Source organism: Meriones unguiculatus, chromosome 8 (assembly GCF_030254825.1).
Source record: "Meriones unguiculatus strain TT.TT164.6M chromosome 8, Bangor_MerUng_6.1, whole genome shotgun sequence".
In the NCBI taxonomy this organism is placed as follows: Eukaryota; Metazoa; Chordata; class Mammalia; order Rodentia; family Muridae; genus Meriones; species Meriones unguiculatus.
This window is the reverse complement of record NC_083356.1, coordinates 72,942,067-72,957,719: the sequence shown is the minus strand read 5'-3', so window position 1 is coordinate 72,957,719 and position 15,653 is coordinate 72,942,067. Positions and strand designations below refer to the sequence as shown.

At 53.3% G+C, this 15,653-nt stretch overlaps 1 protein-coding gene across 5 annotated transcripts; it reads right to left on the bottom strand.

The window, feature by feature from the left end:
- Positions 1 to 644: 644 nt before the first annotated feature.
- On the bottom strand, positions 645 to 8,934 carry Dolpp1 (dolichyldiphosphatase 1). 5 transcript variants are annotated; one of them, XM_060389876.1, is made up of 9 exons: positions 8,712 to 8,934; positions 5,439 to 5,539; positions 5,158 to 5,242; positions 4,963 to 5,062; positions 4,722 to 4,820; positions 4,130 to 4,258; positions 3,703 to 3,792; positions 3,520 to 3,590; positions 1,333 to 2,043 (listed from the first exon to the last, which is right to left on the bottom strand). In XM_060389876.1, the coding sequence occupies exons 1-9, from the start codon at positions 8,785 to 8,787 to the stop codon at positions 1,832 to 1,834; spliced, it is 963 nt and encodes a 320-aa protein (XP_060245859.1). In that variant the 5' UTR covers positions 8,788 to 8,934; the 3' UTR covers positions 1,333 to 1,831. The 5 variants fall into 5 exon arrangements, with proteins under 5 accessions (XP_021506223.1, XP_021506145.2, XP_060245859.1 ...); XM_060389878.1 differs by lacking the exon at positions 8,712 to 8,934 and adding an exon at positions 7,965 to 8,374; XM_060389877.1 differs by having other exon boundaries at positions 1,926 to 2,043; positions 3,422 to 3,590.
- Positions 8,935 to 15,653: the final 6,719 nt, after the last annotated feature.

Below are 15,653 nucleotides of genomic sequence, written 5' to 3'. Positions count from 1 at the left end.
GTCTAAAGTACATTCTTTCTCCTGGGGTCACTAGCCAAAGTCACAACTGTCAAGATTCTGTCCTTCCCCAACCACATGCTTCACCCAACTCCACCCATGTGAGAAACAGGGTGACCTCCCACATACCCTTAACCCAGAGGGTGTGGCTGTGGACCTTGGCATAACCTGCCCAGAAAAGAAACTCCCTGCCTCGGGCTAGCCTGTGCTCAGACTCAGTCCTGCAAGGCCTTTAGCCACTGGCTTGGCAGCAGGCATTTGTGCCAAGGCAGAAGTCACCTAGGTATGCACTGAGGCAGACAGTGCAAGTGGAGTTGGTTATGGAGCCCTTGTAAAGGGCAGATCTCCCCAGACTCTTAGGTGGAGGAAACTCTGGCCAGGGCCAGCCTACAACAGGTGGGGTGGGGGGTGGGGGGGATCTGGCAGGAGCATATACGTGGGTGTTCTGGGATGACTAGACTTCAGAGGCACAGGCTCCTGTGGCAGATGTCAGGGCAATTGAAACCCTCACTCTGGGGGGTAGAGGGGACTGAGTATCCTGGAATTTCTTCTTGCTTTATGGCCTTAGCACATCCTTGTCCCAGAGGCCACATGTGCCCCAGTGGTCCCACAGCCTCCTTTCATGAGCTGTCAATATACTCAGCCTCCAGAGTTTCAGATTTTATTTTAAAACAATAGTAAACAATTTCATTTTCTTAAACCACCTCACACTTGGCTTGTCTCAGGCAAAAAGTAAAAAATAAAAATCCAAAAAAAATAAAAATAAAAAAAATCCTAGGGGAAGGGGAGGGAATGTGACTCACCTACCGCCCTAGAAACCAGCCCTGGCCCTGGCCTCTGAGGGGCTTGGACACGGCCTTTAACAGACACAAAAGGAAAGCACCAAAAACTTGTGCTTCAGCAGCAGGTTAGGGACCTCCACAGAGAAAGGGGGGAGAGTTCGAACAGGTCCCCCAGGGGCTGCTTCAGTTCTGGAAGCATCTCCACAGCTGCGGCAGGGCAACTTGGAGAGTCCCCTTAGGAGGGACTCCTCACAGCCCGGCAGATTCCAGGGTCAGCCTGCACAGGGTTCCAGCCTCTAGGGCAGGCCAGGAGGGACAGGGACAAATCCAGAGCATATGGGCCAGGTGACGGGGGAGAGTGTCAACGCTGCCACACTGCCAGCATCCTAGCTCCTGGTTCCTGTTTTGTTCAAGTTGGGATGAAGACAGACTGCTACTGGATGGCCAGACAAAAGGAGCTGTAAACGCTTGGGTGTGCTCACCCGTATGTGCAGGCTCTTTTGTCAGAAAGGGATTACTGTCTTGGGGATAGAGGACCAGAGAAAGCCCTTGTGATGTTGGGTTGACATAGGGAAGAACACAATAACAGCAGCCCAGCCGACAGACGGGTGCTTGCTCTGGGCCCTGCCCCCAGACAAGGAAACACTGACAAGGTTCTGGAATGGCAATGGTGACAGGGAGAGCAAGGGTTGTTGCCTCACTCCTGGGCACCAGACCCTGCTCAGGCCCAGCAGGAGGCGGGCTATCCTGCCTGAGGCTCAGAGCAGAGGGTCTGAGTGCTCACCTGGGCTCCTCTGTACAGGGCAGCCACTGCAGAGCAGCCTCTTCAGCATGGACTCTACAACCCCAAAATAAATAGTGTGCACTCCTCCACCTGGAGTTCCTGATCTCAAGACCCAAGGTGCAAGCCCTCGTGCTCCACCCACACCCTAGGGCCCATGCCAAGAGCACCTTCCACCCAGTCAGGAGCTGGCAGCAGCAGAGCCAGGGTCTCTGGCCATGCGACCCACAGACAGCAGGCCCTCCCAGAGAGTCCTGGCTGAGGGCCTGACTCAGCCCTTTGGTCCACCATGTCCATTAAAATTAAAATAAGAAAAAAAAAAAGGCTCCACTTGGTGACTTGGGTCTGTAGAGGTCTCTGCTTCACTCCTCCATCCATCATTCTGTCCATCCTGCAAGGCATGGCGCAGGCCAGATTCAGAGGCTTGACCCAGCCACACCCACCAGTCACTGCAGTTTCGTCCCCAGTTTGCGTTGTCTGTTCCTGAAAAATGGGGCTTAGATGTGGGGGTGCCTGGTATTGAGTGGCCTGTCCCACAGCTGCCCTTTCTCCCTGCTCAGTCTCAATTACAGTGGCAAAGACCCAACCATACCCACCCTGGCCAGAGCTGGGCCAATCAGAACTCCTGTTATAAGCTGGAACCTGAAGAGGACCCACATTTGGAGGACCCAGGTTTGGAGCTCAGGAAGTGAGCCAGGGGATGGCAGGACAGGGCTGGGACAAGACAAGAAAGGCATTTGGATGGGCCTGACTAATGGGGAGTTCCTTTATAGAAGTCAGCCCAGGAAGGTTCTGCTGCTACCACCAAAACAGCTACAGAAAGGTGGTAGGAAAAGGATGCAAGCAGAGAAAGGCACACTGAAGGGGCTCCCCGAAATGAACGCATCCATTTGGAAGGGGACAGGAAGAATCACTGCTGTTCTCAAGAGGAGCTAGCTGAGGCTCAGAAAGAACAGTGCTTGTTTAAGGTACCTATAGAACTAGAAAGCAGGGGTCCTCGTGTGATGTTACCCCAGTCCTCCAGCTTGCTCCCCGGGCTCTCAAACACCAATCTGTCTGTTTCAAGAGCTTCATGCCTGCTGTTCCTCTTCTCAGATGCCTCTCTGTCAGCCCCACTGCAGAAGGCCTGCTCATCTGTATCACTCAGGTCTGCTTCCTCCTGGGAGGCTGATGGACTCTCCTGCTGAACTCTAGGATCCTGTCACTCTCTGAGACTTTGAGCCTCACTCCTCAACATAGCTTACATGGCTGGCCCTTCCTTCCTCATGGATCCCTGCTGCTTTGAGCTCAGGGGGTGGGAACAGTTGCCTTACTCTGTACATAGTTGTGCTCAGCCTCTGTACACAGCCTGTCAGGGAGCAGGTGCCAGGGAGAGTTGGGAGAATGAAAGCAGGTGGCAGCTGGCTAAGCAGGGTGAGGCAGCGCTAGCCATTCTGGGAGCCAGGTGGAGAGCTGAGCCTGAGGCATCTGGGGCCTGTCTGCCACTAATGGGATTGCCCTGCCCTAACCCTCAAATCCCCTTTCCGCATGGATCCAGGCTTTACCTTTAAGCTTGTTAGGATAATGTGGACCTTGATGTACTAACACATTTTCTAGCTGCTAGACACCCACCCTGCTCTGCCCTGCCCCGTGGCTCTCACCCCCACTGGAAAATCTCCTAGGCTTCCTCTGGAGCCTGGCCTGCTTCAGCTCTCTCCAGAGCTTAGGGAAAAGCTGCCCTTCCCCAACTCCTGAGGCACTCCACCCCAGATAGGAGGAGAGTTAAATAAAAAGAGTGTGAGTCAGGAGATGACAAAGCCCAGCTTTGCCCCAACTTGAATCAGCTTCAAGCCGGCCCCCAGCTCAGTGTGCCTCAGCTTACCCAGCCAACAGAAGGCTAAACAGCTCTGAGGACAGCCACACTCAAGGGCCCTGGGCTGTAGAAGAGGGTAAAAGCAGATACACTGGCCCGTGGCTTACCACCAGCTCCCTCACCCACTAATAGACAGAGCTCCAACACTTTCCTTCTTTCTGAGCCTCTCCATTCCCATCTGAAAAAGATGGGCACATAGGAGAATTCAGTGTCTGAAATGGAAGCAAGTATCTAGCTTTCCAGGAGCCTTCCAAAGTGGGGCAGTGCTGACTGCTGTCCCCTTAACTCACCTGGCTTCTGCCCTGGTTACTGTATACTCAAACCAGAGCACGTTGGGAATGAGGCTCGTGTCCCGGATGAGGAAAAACTCGGAGATGGGCCTGGAGAGACAGATACCCAAAAAGCCAGGGCCATGGTGAGGGCATGAGCCTACCACCAAGCCAGGTGTCCCCATAGTTCCCCAAGCCCCCTACAGCAATGGAGGACCACTGCCCCACAAGACTTTGGCTGCCTGCTAAGTCTCTATGGGCTGACACAAGAACAGAGGAGGGTGCTCTGGGTGCTGAACCTGAGAGACCATAAGCCCCTGGGGAAGGTAGTAGCCAGGACAGTGAGTTCTAAGCCTCATGCCACCAGAGGCCTAACACTGGGCCATCCAGGACACAAGGTTCTCCACAGATGGCCATGCCTGCAGGGAAGGGAAGAAGAATTGGTTACCAGGCTGCTATCCTGGGGAACAGCGGGGTGAGGACTTCTTGGGTGAAGATGAACCAAGCGATGGCCATGAGGCTTCCAGCAACACCCCCATAAAATACCTGGCTCCAGGTATGGTACAGCAGGTAGACCCTGGGATAAGGCCAGAAGGGAAATTCATGAGAGCCAATCAGGGACAGGAGGCCTGCACAGTACCCCACTCCTCGGGACCCTGTGTGTGTACGTGCGAAGACACACACAGATATAACAGGCACTACCAGAGCACAGCAGGGATGCTGAAAGCAGCCTATCTCCAGACCTGCTCCTTCCTGTCCAGCTCTTAACCTGGAGCCTGTCAGCAAAGCCCCACCACCACCCAGGAAGCTGGGGACAAATGGCTAATACAAAAAGCTCCTGTTCCAATCGTGGCCTTAGCCTGCTACATTAGAAAGGGCAGCTGGAGCCCTGTCTGTTAAAATTAGAATCTAGGTTCTTTCCCCAGTCCTCCTCTATAGTCTCTGGGCCCAGGGTCCACAGAGACTGTTCAAAAGAGACCAAGACCTAGCAGGACCCCAGGTGGGCAGGTTGTAGGGTGGGGCACCTCCTCTTTCCATACCTGCTATAGGAGACGAGAAAAGCTGCGGTGAGGAGCCCCAGAGAGAGCACGTGCCTCCACAGCAAGTCCAAGAACCTGGCGTTATTTGTTTGGTGCATTCTGGAAAAAGAGATGCATCAGACAGCCTTAGGCCACAACCTGAATCCAGGCCTGCCTATAGCCCCTGGTCCCATCCAAAAGCCTTAGTGCAGCAGCCCCCAGCAGAGCATAGCTACCACAGCAGGGGGCGGGGGCCTCTTACCTTAAATACAGGAAAAGGCAGGAATAGACGGAGAAGAACCACATGAACTGGGAATGGCTAGAGGGCATGCCGTACTTACTGCCCACTGCCATGTGTGGGCCTGGGGAGAGAAACAGCGCGTCATGGGAAGCTGTGGGGTTCCTCATGATGTCCAAGGCATCACCCCGCCCTGGGTCCTCAAAGTTCCAGCCCTACCTCCACAGGGCCGAGGCTCCTGGATAACGTGTTTGATCAGCCAGTTGACGCCCTCATTCACTGCCAGGCCCCCAAGGAATGAAATCTGCTGGGAAAGATAGGCACTCAGCTGGGCCTCTGGGTACCTGCTGACCGCCATCCAATTCCCACAGCCTCTGACTGGACAGCCCAGATCAGTGAGTGAACAACCTGGACCCAGCCAGGAGACCCCTACAGGCCTTACAGAGTAAAGCACTGCACACCAAAAGAGGGTTCTGGCAATGGGTGGGGCCGAGACTCACCGTGTGTAGCTCCCGCTTGAATATGATGAGGGTCACAAAACCAACAATGACAAAAATAGGGCTGAGGCTCAGATAGGCAAGGAGTTGGCCAGAGAGATCACCTGTTGGAACAGAGGAACAGGATGAGACAGGGCATGGGCATCAGAAGAGGGCTCAGTCCTCTGAGAGTCAACAGGGCCTGAACAAAAGGGGAGGTCCTAGAACCCAGGGCCACAGCCATGGATACCCAGTTGACACCCCAACTCCCCCCCACACTTGTAAGGGGTCCACTACCAACCATGAAGGACCACACACCATGGGTTTCAAGAAGGGTCCTCTTTGTCCCCATTTTACAGAAGGAATTGAGTCTCGGCATGGCTATGTGACTTGGTAACACAACCAGAGTGACATGGCACCTGGATGTAAGCCAGTCTCTGTACCCATCACTCTGTCAGAGGGGGAGCACGAAACCTCAAGATTCCATGCTGCACACATCTGGGCTGCCCCATGGCCTGGGGCCTCCGGGGAAGCGTGTGTTCTTCCAAACAGCAGCTCAAGAGCCACGCTGGAGACTCCACCAGGGCCAGCTCAAAGTGGCCGCCCACAACACTGAGCAGCCTCTCAAACCTTCTCCCAGCCAAGGCATTGTCTTCCATTCCTGCCAAAGCCTGGACGGAGGCAGTGAGGACCACTGGCCCCTCTGAGAGGGGAAAGCTAAGATTAGAGTCATGTCCCCCTTGCTCACGGGCAAGGCTGTGTCCGAAAGGCCACTCTCACGGCTGAAACAAGGGAACAAACTAAGAAGCCACTCTGAAGAGGCCAGAGGATCTCAGGCGGGGCCGCACCTCCCTGCACCTCCGCATGGTCTCCTGTGGGAGGGGGAGGACCTTTCCCTCAGCTGTGGAAGAGTGCCATCTCTGGCACACAGCCCCACAGTGGGGATCCCAGAGGCTGAGTGAACCCAGTATGAGAGACGGCCCACACCAGCAGTTTGGCCTTACACAAGCAGGCAGCTACCCCCCCAGAGGGCAGAGAACGGATTCCAGACCTGAAGAGATGGAGGCACATATACTTTACCTGACCCTACCAGGAAAGACTGGCTCAGAGTTGGCCTAGGTTCAAGTAACCTAGGTTCAAGGCTGATGCTGCCACAGTTCCACTAAGGAACCCTGAGGGCGTGTCCTCCCCCTTCTAAGCCCATGTCTCCACCACCCTGCGATTCTGACTCAACTGATAACTGCTGGGCTATCAGGACAGGGCACGGCTATGATCCCTGAACCCTAACCAATTCCGAAGGTTGTCTTATAGCAAGCAAGACCCTCGGGCTTTCCTGTACATATTGCCAGGAACACTGGCCTCAACTCTCTCTAATCCACAGTCCTCTCCCCTGTCCTTGGGATGTTTCCTCAGGCCCCTTTAACCAGGCTCAAGGCAGGCCTGGCCCACTTCCCTCCCACCCTCTGCTCCAGTTGCAGGGACGATACTCTAGCTCCCTGAACACACTGTGCTGTCCTACTTCTGGACCATGCACACACGGCTCCCCCCACCTAGGATGCTGCCGAGGTGAACTCAAAAGACGAAAGGCAAGACCCAGCACAGCTAAAAAAGAAACCACACAGATGAAAGCCCACCACCACAAAACTCTCAGCCCGACTGATGGAGGTCTGTGACGGGGACATGGTCCCTGACCTACTGGGTGGTGAAGGTGCCCTCTATAGAACCTCAGGTCCCATGAGGGGAGGGGAGTGACCGCTCCCCACACCCCACTGCCTTCTGAGTGCAGCACTGTATGACACTCCACAGGATTCAGACCCCATTTCAAACAGATAAAAGATGTCCAGTGTACTGTGACATGACGAGCAGGGGCTCCAGGAGGGTGTCCAGGGGACTGGACTTTGCCAGATGTCCTCAGGTTCAACCAGACCCCACAGCACACACAGCCTGCACGTGTCATGGTGTTCTTTTCCGTTGGTGCCTTCTCCTGTAAGGCCATGAGGCCTCTGAGAAGCTAATCTGAGGCCAGGGACAGAAAGCCAGGAGGGTATGGAGGCCTCAGTCAAGTCTCTCCCCTTCTCCGGGCCTGGTTTCCCTCCGCTGGAGCAGAGACTTTTCACAGAGCAAGAAAGCAGGGACTTCAGCATTCCAAACCCAGAGCTGGCCCAAGGCCTAGCACTTGGGAGATGCTTAAGGGGGTACAGAATGAATGAACGAATGGATGGGTGGATGGATGGATGACCAGAGGGCCCAACCCTGGGCAGGACGGCCACACCTTAAGTGTAACCCAGAACACCCGGAGCCAAAGTTCCCCTGGCCTATGACCCTGTGTTCTCGGCAGAACCAAGCTCTCACGTGGCTACCGAAGAGAACAGGCCCTTCCTAGACAACGAGATGCCAGCAAGAGGTCCCTGGCTGCTCAGCAACAAACATCTATGCAGGGAGGGTGCTGGCAAGCTAGAGATATAAACTACAGGTCTTTATTGGGTGTTCACTGTGGGCTAGGCTCTGTGCCCAGCACCTCTCAGGCCTGTGGTCACTTGATTCACATACCATTACAGAAAGGAGCCACTTAGGCAGATGAAGTGACTGGAGGGGTGCCACCTCCCCGGGAGCCCGGAAGCGTCTCACCCCAAGGCCTAAGCTCCGCACCACTCTTCGGAGCCGGAACTTCAGAACCGTGGCTAATGGACCTTCCCACCAGAGAGGCGGGCACTCCCAGAGGCGTGTCGGATGGAAGCTCTTACAAGTCAAGCTCCCGGGGGCTGCGTGCCCCCTTGGCGGCAAGCCTCTGCTGCTCTGTTCAGGGCGTGGCGCCGCAAATTCTCCCAACCCTGGCCTGGACTTGCACAGCCCCTGCAACAGGGAGCTTTCTCCAGCAAGCAGCCCGCAGCAGACTGACAGAGACTGGCACTCCCTGCACCCCCAAGCAGGAGTGTGCGGCCTCTCTGGCTCCGGGGAGGGCGGGCCACAAGGGACAAAGTCCAGGCCCAGATCCTTGCCCGAACCACCAGACCCCCGGCCCAGGACAGCCCACCAGTGCCCGGGGACCCCGGAGAGCGACTCGGCCGCGCAGCCGCAGAGCGCACGCGAGAGAGCCGCTCACAATTTCTCCCAGCTCATCGCCGCTTCACTGCGCCTGCGCGGCGCGCGCGCCGGCCGAGCCCCTCCATGGCTAGCTGTTTGACAGTTCCCACCGCGCTCGCTTGGCGGCCTCACGCCGGCCCGCGCGGCCCTGGGCGCTAGGGCCTGAGGCGCCGGCTCCGGCAGAACGTCCTCGGGGCCGGAGCCGGCTCTTACCTGCAGGGTATTCGACGTGGGTGAGGGTCACCGGCCGCCATGAAGCGGGGAGCGAGCACTGTCCGTCCGCTGCCATCTTACCCGGAGACCGGGCTTCGCCGAGCAGCCAATGGGGAGCAAGGGGGGCGGTGGTCCTGACCTATCACGCCGGGGAGACGCCGCGCGCCCAATCCGAGGCCGAGTGCAGGTAGTGGCGCAGCCATTCAGTGTGCAGGCCGGGAGGCTGGCCTGTGCGGCGAATCAGAGAGCGGGGCCCCGCGCAGCTTTGCCAGTGCCCAGTCCCGAGCGGGCTCAGGTAGTCGTCTAGCCAATCAGGAGAGTGGAGGGTTCCGGCGCAGGACGGAGGGCAGAAGAGCCAATCAAAAGGTCAGCTTCGCTCGGGGTGTGGGCAGGGCAAGCCAATCAGGCGCTCTCTCGGGGGGCGTGTTGGTCTTTGGTGGGAGCTTTGGTTCGGCTGGCACCTGTGCCCGGAGTTAAGGCTTCCGAGAACCCTGAGCTCGGTGGAGAGGGCGCCTCCGCATCAGCGGGTCTCAGTCCACCCAGCTTGAAAACAAAAATTTGCACCTCACGGTGAAGCCCAGGCTCACCTTCCCCTCTCTTGGCTTCCTAGCCATACACGTAAATTGAGGCCAAAGACGTACAGCGAGTGTTTTCTGCCTTTACCGACAAACAAGAGGTACAGTTCCTCAAAGGAGCCTCTCTGTGAAAAGATTATAGGTCCTTACTCCCGGGGGGTGGGGAGGAGTACATACTAGGCATCTTACTTTGCCCAAAACATTCTCGAGGGAATAGCCACGCGTCCCGCCCACGTCCCTTTCTGAGCCCACTCTCCCCAGGCAGACCTACTTAACAATCTAGGCCAGATGCTTTGTTTCCAATCCTTCTGCTCGGAATGGGCAGACACACTCCTGCCCCATTTGCCTAACCCAGTCTGACTTATTTTTCAGTTCATACAGTTTCCCAAGGTTTAGAGAAGGTCCTCCACAGAAGCAGGGGGTCTCTATGAGTTCGAGGCCAGTGTGGGCTGGAAAGAGGGGAGCAGGCTCTACAGTGATTCCTCAGTTGCACCCCCTTACCTACCTCATATCCAGCTACATTGAACTGTAATTATTTCCTTGTCTGGCTCTGACCTCACTGAGCACCACAGCATGTACAATAAAGAATATTCAGGTTCCTGGGTCTATCTGGGGCCTTGGGGGTGGGGGAGACTCCGTAGGTCTGGATTGGAGCCTTGGCCTCCATATTCCATGTTCTGGAGTTTCTGATACATGTGGTTGAAAAAATAGGTAACTAATATCCCTGCCCCAATCCAGACCTATTATGTACTTGATAAATGACCTAGAACAAGTTCCTTACACGTAGTCTAGACTAAATACCCAATAAATACCATGGTACTTGTGAGGCAGAATGAGACTAAACCAAAGAGGTCGCTAGCTTAGATGGGTTAGCCTGGCAGCCTGTGGGGGCCAGGACTGTAACGTAGTGCAGGTAGGCTAAAGATACGCTGGTGACTCAGAATCTAGCTGTGGACCAGGAAGCCCCCTGCCCCCAGCTGTGCTGAGCTTCCCCTCATCTCCCCGCCCGGCCTGAGCTTATCTGCGCCAGTTGGCCTCACTTCCTTGTCACCTGCCCTAGCTTTCTCAGGCAATGTCATTATTAGCCTCTGGAAGAAAGAGGTGTGAGATATGAGCTTCCTAGAATAGTTCTCTGAGGAGCATGGGTATAGCCACCCAGGAGAGGCAAGAGGATCATGGGGTCAGGGGAATCCTCAGGTCACTTAGTGAGGGCTTGGCTAGCCTGGGATACATGAGATCTGCCCCCAAAATAGAGGGGACATAAACCAACTAAACTAAAAACCAAATTGTGTGAGTATGTGTGTGTGTGAGAGAGAGAGAGAAAGACACAGACAGACTGACTGACTTTTATGCTAGGCCTAGTGGTATACACTTAAAATCCCTTCACTTGGAAAGCTGGAGGATCTAGTGTTCAAAGTCATTCATTTGTGACATTCTTACAGGAAGTTCCAGAAATCAGATGGATGTAGGTCAATGTGTCTCAGAAGTTAGACATTCTTGTGTAAGAATCCCCCAGATAAGAAACAGCTGATGGCCTGTGCAGTCACCCTAGGTGACATCTAAAGCTATCCATCAGGAGTTTGGGGGTTGCACCTGCTGTAAACAGAACCCTGCGGTGTCCATGCAGTTTCTCCTGCTGGGCGCTTGGCTCCGGGAGTTGGCCATGCTGTGGCCATAGGTGGCCTTGCTGCGTATGGTCGGTGGTATGAGCTACTAGTTAGTTCCCGTGTCACTCTTTTTAAAATAATTTATTTAATTTTATTCTCTGTGCAGTGGTATGTAGGTGTAAGAATCCATGGAACTGCAGTTATAGATACTTGTGAGCTGCCATGTGGGTGCCGGGAATTGAACTTGGGTCCTTTGGAAGAGCAGTGTTCTTGACCACCGAGCCATCTCTCTAGCTCCTCCTGTGTCACTCTTGGAGGATATCTGGGACAAGGGCATCCATCCCAGGTGTAGGCAAAGTGAATCCCCGGGGACGTCTTTGGTATACCTGAGTGTGTTGCTGAGGAGGTGGGCTCAGGAGACATTGCAGGGTCCCCTGACATGGCAGAGGTGACACAGCCAGACCAGCTGTGTGAGTGAAGGGCTCCCTCTCATTCTCATCAGACCAGTGGTATCTGAAATCCTTCCGACTAGCCCTTAAGAGGCTCCTCCTTAGTCCCTTGTGTCAGTCACAGCAGCCCTAAGAGACAGCACTTGTTTTGTTCATTCTTGTTTTATATATGTGGTGTTTTGCATGTGTATGTATGGCCCATGTACATGTAACACTCGTGGAGACCAGTAGAGGACATCAGATTCCCCAGGGACGATAGTTGCATATCCTTGTCAGCTGCCATGTAGACGCTGGGAATCAACCCCGGTCCTCTGGAAAAGCAGCCAGTGGTCTCAACCTCTGAACCATTGCTCCGGCTGTTTGTTTGTATGTTTGCTTGTTGACAGGGTATCATGTAGCCCGGGCTAGTCTTGAACTGTTAAGAGACAGTTTCCTGGGTCAGCCATCTCAGGAACAAGTTCCACTTTACTGGCAGGGTCAAACTGTGTTCATGTTCCCGGGCTTGGAGCACAGCTCCTCTCCTGCCTTTTCAGGTGTTTTATGTTTGTCAGTAACCAGTAAAGGATGTAAAGAGGGAAGTTGCTGTCATCCTGTTATCTAAATTAAGGCACACCAGTCAGAACCGTGTTGCCTGCCCTGACTTAACTGACTACGTGCAGCAATTCCGGGTCATGACTCAGTTTACTATGTGCAGCTTGTCTATTCCTTCATTCCCTTATCGCTCTAAATTCCAGCTCTCATGATTCAGTTTACCACGTGCAATAGCCCACCCCCATCTCCCTTGATTTGTGTTCCCATCCTTTAAAAATGTTGTACGATCTCCCTTCGGGGATGTGGTTTAGATCCTGAACTGGCAGCCTCCCTGCAAGAGCAAAAAATAAAGCTTCCATTTTAAGCTTCTGTCTCTGAAGTGAGTTTTCTCTGCTTCCAGCCCCAACCCAACAGAACTAGTCTTGGAGTACTGCTCCTCCTTCCCCAGTCTGGGATTCCATGCTCACCGTGCCTGGCTTGCAAGGCAGGGCTTCATGTGTCCAGTTCAAGGATGAAAACAGAAAGGCCGGGTGTCTCCAGCTGTCTGCACAGGCACCCAGCCAGTATGTGGCACAGCACGGACTTTTAGAGCCAGAGTTCTGGCTGCTTGCTCCAGAGCCCTTTACAGGCCCAAGACCCAGGCTTCCCTATAGGGTTTCAGGACAGGAGCCAGTCATCTCTAACGCCTCCTTTGGCAGGCAGTAGCAGGGGTTAACACTGAAATTAGAGACATGGAGTTTGATTCTGAGCATGTACCCCAACACACTGCACAAAGCCACCCTGAAGAAACATACTGTCCCTGGCCTGACCTCCTAAGGGGGGGGGGGCAGCTCTGGGTTAAATATCATTTATTTATTAGTAAATGCTTGAGCCCTGCAACAGTGACAGGACATTAACCAAACCCCAGGAGGAAGAGAGAATGCAATCAGCCTGAGTGCTTCCCTGGCTCTCAAGGAATATCTATTCCCTGTTAATCTATTCCCTGTTAATCCCAGCGATTAACAGTTAAAGGCAAATGGCCACCTGGGTGTGGTGGTGCATGGGAGGCAAGGGGATTGAGTTCAAGGCCAGGTTGCAGCATGTAGCCCGAGCCTTACTCAAAAACCCAAAACCAGGGCCAGGAGAGATGGCTCCACGGTTAAGGCTATGTCCTGCTCTTCTAGAGGCCCCAAGTTTGATTTCCACACCCTGTAACTCCAACTCCAGGGGGATCTGACTCCTCTGGCTTCTGCGGGCACCTGCACTCACATGCTTATACCAACACACACCCACACACGTTGATGCTTAGTTTCTATCAACTCGACACAAGCTAAAGTCATCTGAGAGGAGGGAAATTCAGTTATGAAAATGCCTCCATAAAACTGGGCTGTCGGCAAGCCTGTAGGGCATTTTCTCAACAGTGATTGATGGGGGAGTGCCAGGCCCAGCCCATTGTGGGTGATGTCATTCTTGGGCTGCTGGTCCTGGGTTCAACAAGAAAGCAGGCTGAGCAAGTCATGGGAAATAAGCCAGTAAGCAGCACCCATGGCCTCTGCATCAGCTCCCGCCTCCAGGTTCCTGCCCTGCTTGAGTTCCTGTCCTGACTTCCTTCAATGATGAACAGTGCTGTGGAGTGTAAGCCAAATAAGCCCTTTCTTGCCCATGCTTTGGTCATGGTGTCTCATCGCAGCAATAAAAACCCTGAGACAAACACACACACACACTTTTTTAAAAAATAAAAAGACAACAAAACCCAAGGATGTGGGTGTAGCCTGCCTGGCAGAGTGCATGTATGCATGAGGCCTAGACTGGATCCAGCTGCAAAATGAGTCACTCTCAAAACTACTTTTTCTGCAGCTCTTGGAAGGCAGAGGCAGGAGGATCTTTGTAAGTTTGAGGCCAGTCTGTTAGAGGTTGGCCTGGTGTTCAGTGTATACAAACACTGAATTCTGGCCCTGACATCTGGCTGCAGCCCAGTTGAGCACATTGTCACATACCCTGATCAGTGTTGTGTAAACTTTGCTCCCCAATCACCTCTGATTGGTTAACAAAAAACAAAAACCTGGGCAGCGTGCAGCTGGGCAGAAGAAAGGTAGGCAGAACTTCCATTCCTAGGCTAGGGGTCGCAGGTAGGGACCACGAGGGGCAGGGAAGACAAGAAGATGAGAGAAAGGACATCACCATGCGGAATTAACCTGTTGGACCCGAAACAGCCCAGATAGGACCAATATGGCAAGTAACTTGGGGCATGTGGCTGGGAAGTAGCCAGACTAGCTTAAAGGATTAGTATGAAAAGAGATCTGCCCAGTTGTTGCGCTTAAAGCTTATTAATAAATTTATTAAATCTTTGTGTCACTTATTTGGGTGCTAGAGCTGGTGATTAGAAGGGAAAAAAAAAAAAAAAACCAAAATATAAGTTATCTATTACACCACCCTGTTCTACAGAGTAAGTTCCAGGACAGCCACAGCTACACAGAGAAACCCTGTCTCAAAACAACAAAACCCAACAACAACAAAAAAAACATTCCTACCAGCGTGAGTACCAACTCAAAGACCACATGACATGATCCAATTTGCAGAAAAGGTTCAGAAAAAGCGAGGGGAGAGAGCTGGTGGCAGCCTTGGAAAGCATGAGAGGTTGATAGAAATGTTCTACAAGTATACTGTAGTAACTGGTATGTCCCTCTGTATCCTTGCTGGAACCCTTAAAATAGCGCATTTGGGGGGTTCAAAGCACACCCCAACAAAGCTCCTTAAACAAACTGCTTGCCTTGTTTAAAGCCCGCTTGTTTCCCAGCACTGGAGTGACATCTGTCACGTTGGTGACGGGGTCTCAAGGAGCCCCCTACCGCTTATTTGTTTGAGACAATGCCCCATGTCCCAGCTTGCCTCAAACTTGCTTTGGAGCTGGGGACCATCTTGTCCTTGTGAACTTATTTCCCCCTCCACAGAGCTGGCCTCGCAGGTGTGCACCACCATACCTAGTTTCCCCCAGAGCTCCAGAGTCCCCAGGGCTTCCGGCTTGCCAGCAGGTACTCTACCCAGGAACCACATCCCCTGCCCTGTTAGTTTCACCTTTGAGAGTGTCTCGTGTAACCAGACTAGCCTAGCATTATGTAGTAGCCAGAGATGGCCTTGGACTGCCTCATCTGCACCTCCTTAGGGCTAGGATAGGTGTGCACTTCACCTCTCCCTTTGTATTTTTAAGACAGGGTCTTATTGGAGGTCATTTTGCACTGTGTATTCAAATGCTGATTTCTGCGTCTAGAGATCTATCTGGTTGCAGCCTGGACGTCGGCATTGTCATTATTATTGAAGCACTTGTATACACTGTAAAAAATGTCCTCTATTCCTCTAATTGGTTAATAAAGAGCTGAACAGCCTATAATGGGGAAGGAGAGTTAGGCTGAGACTTCTGATCCCAGGAAAGAGGTCCTAGGGGAGAGAGAAGCAGAGCCTCTATGAGAGAAGGTCACCATGAGGACAAAGATGGAGCAGGAGCGGCCAGGGTGAGATTAAGAATTCAGGTAACAGCGCACACGGCTGGGAACTAGGCCAGGTCAGCAGAGTCTAGTTAGAATAGATGAGTATCTGCCCAGCTATAGTGCTTGAAGCTTATTAATAATTTGTTATTTTATTTGAGACAGGGTTTCTTTGTGTATCCCTGGCTGTCCTGTACCCTTTGTAGACCAGGCTGGTCTCTAACTCACAAAGATCCACATGCCTGAGCCTCCCAGAGTGCTGGGATTACAGGTGTGCACCACCATGCCCAACTTGCTTATTAATAAATTTAATAGGTAT

Excerpts from the sequence above, each read along its gene's own strand:
- Dolpp1 (XM_021650470.2), bottom strand. The coding sequence starts at position 8,787 with ATGGCAGCGGACGGACAGTGCTCGCTCCCCGCTTCATGGCGGCCGGTG. Across the intron at positions 3,793-4,129 it reads TTCCCCAGGATAGCAGCCTG|GCCCATCTCCGAGTTTTTCC; the intron begins GTAACCAATTCT and ends CTGTCTCTCCAG. Across the intron at positions 1,952-3,702 it reads GTAACCAGGGCAGAAGCCAG|GATGGACAGAATGATGGATG; the intron begins GTGAGTTAAGGG and ends CATGCCTTGCAG.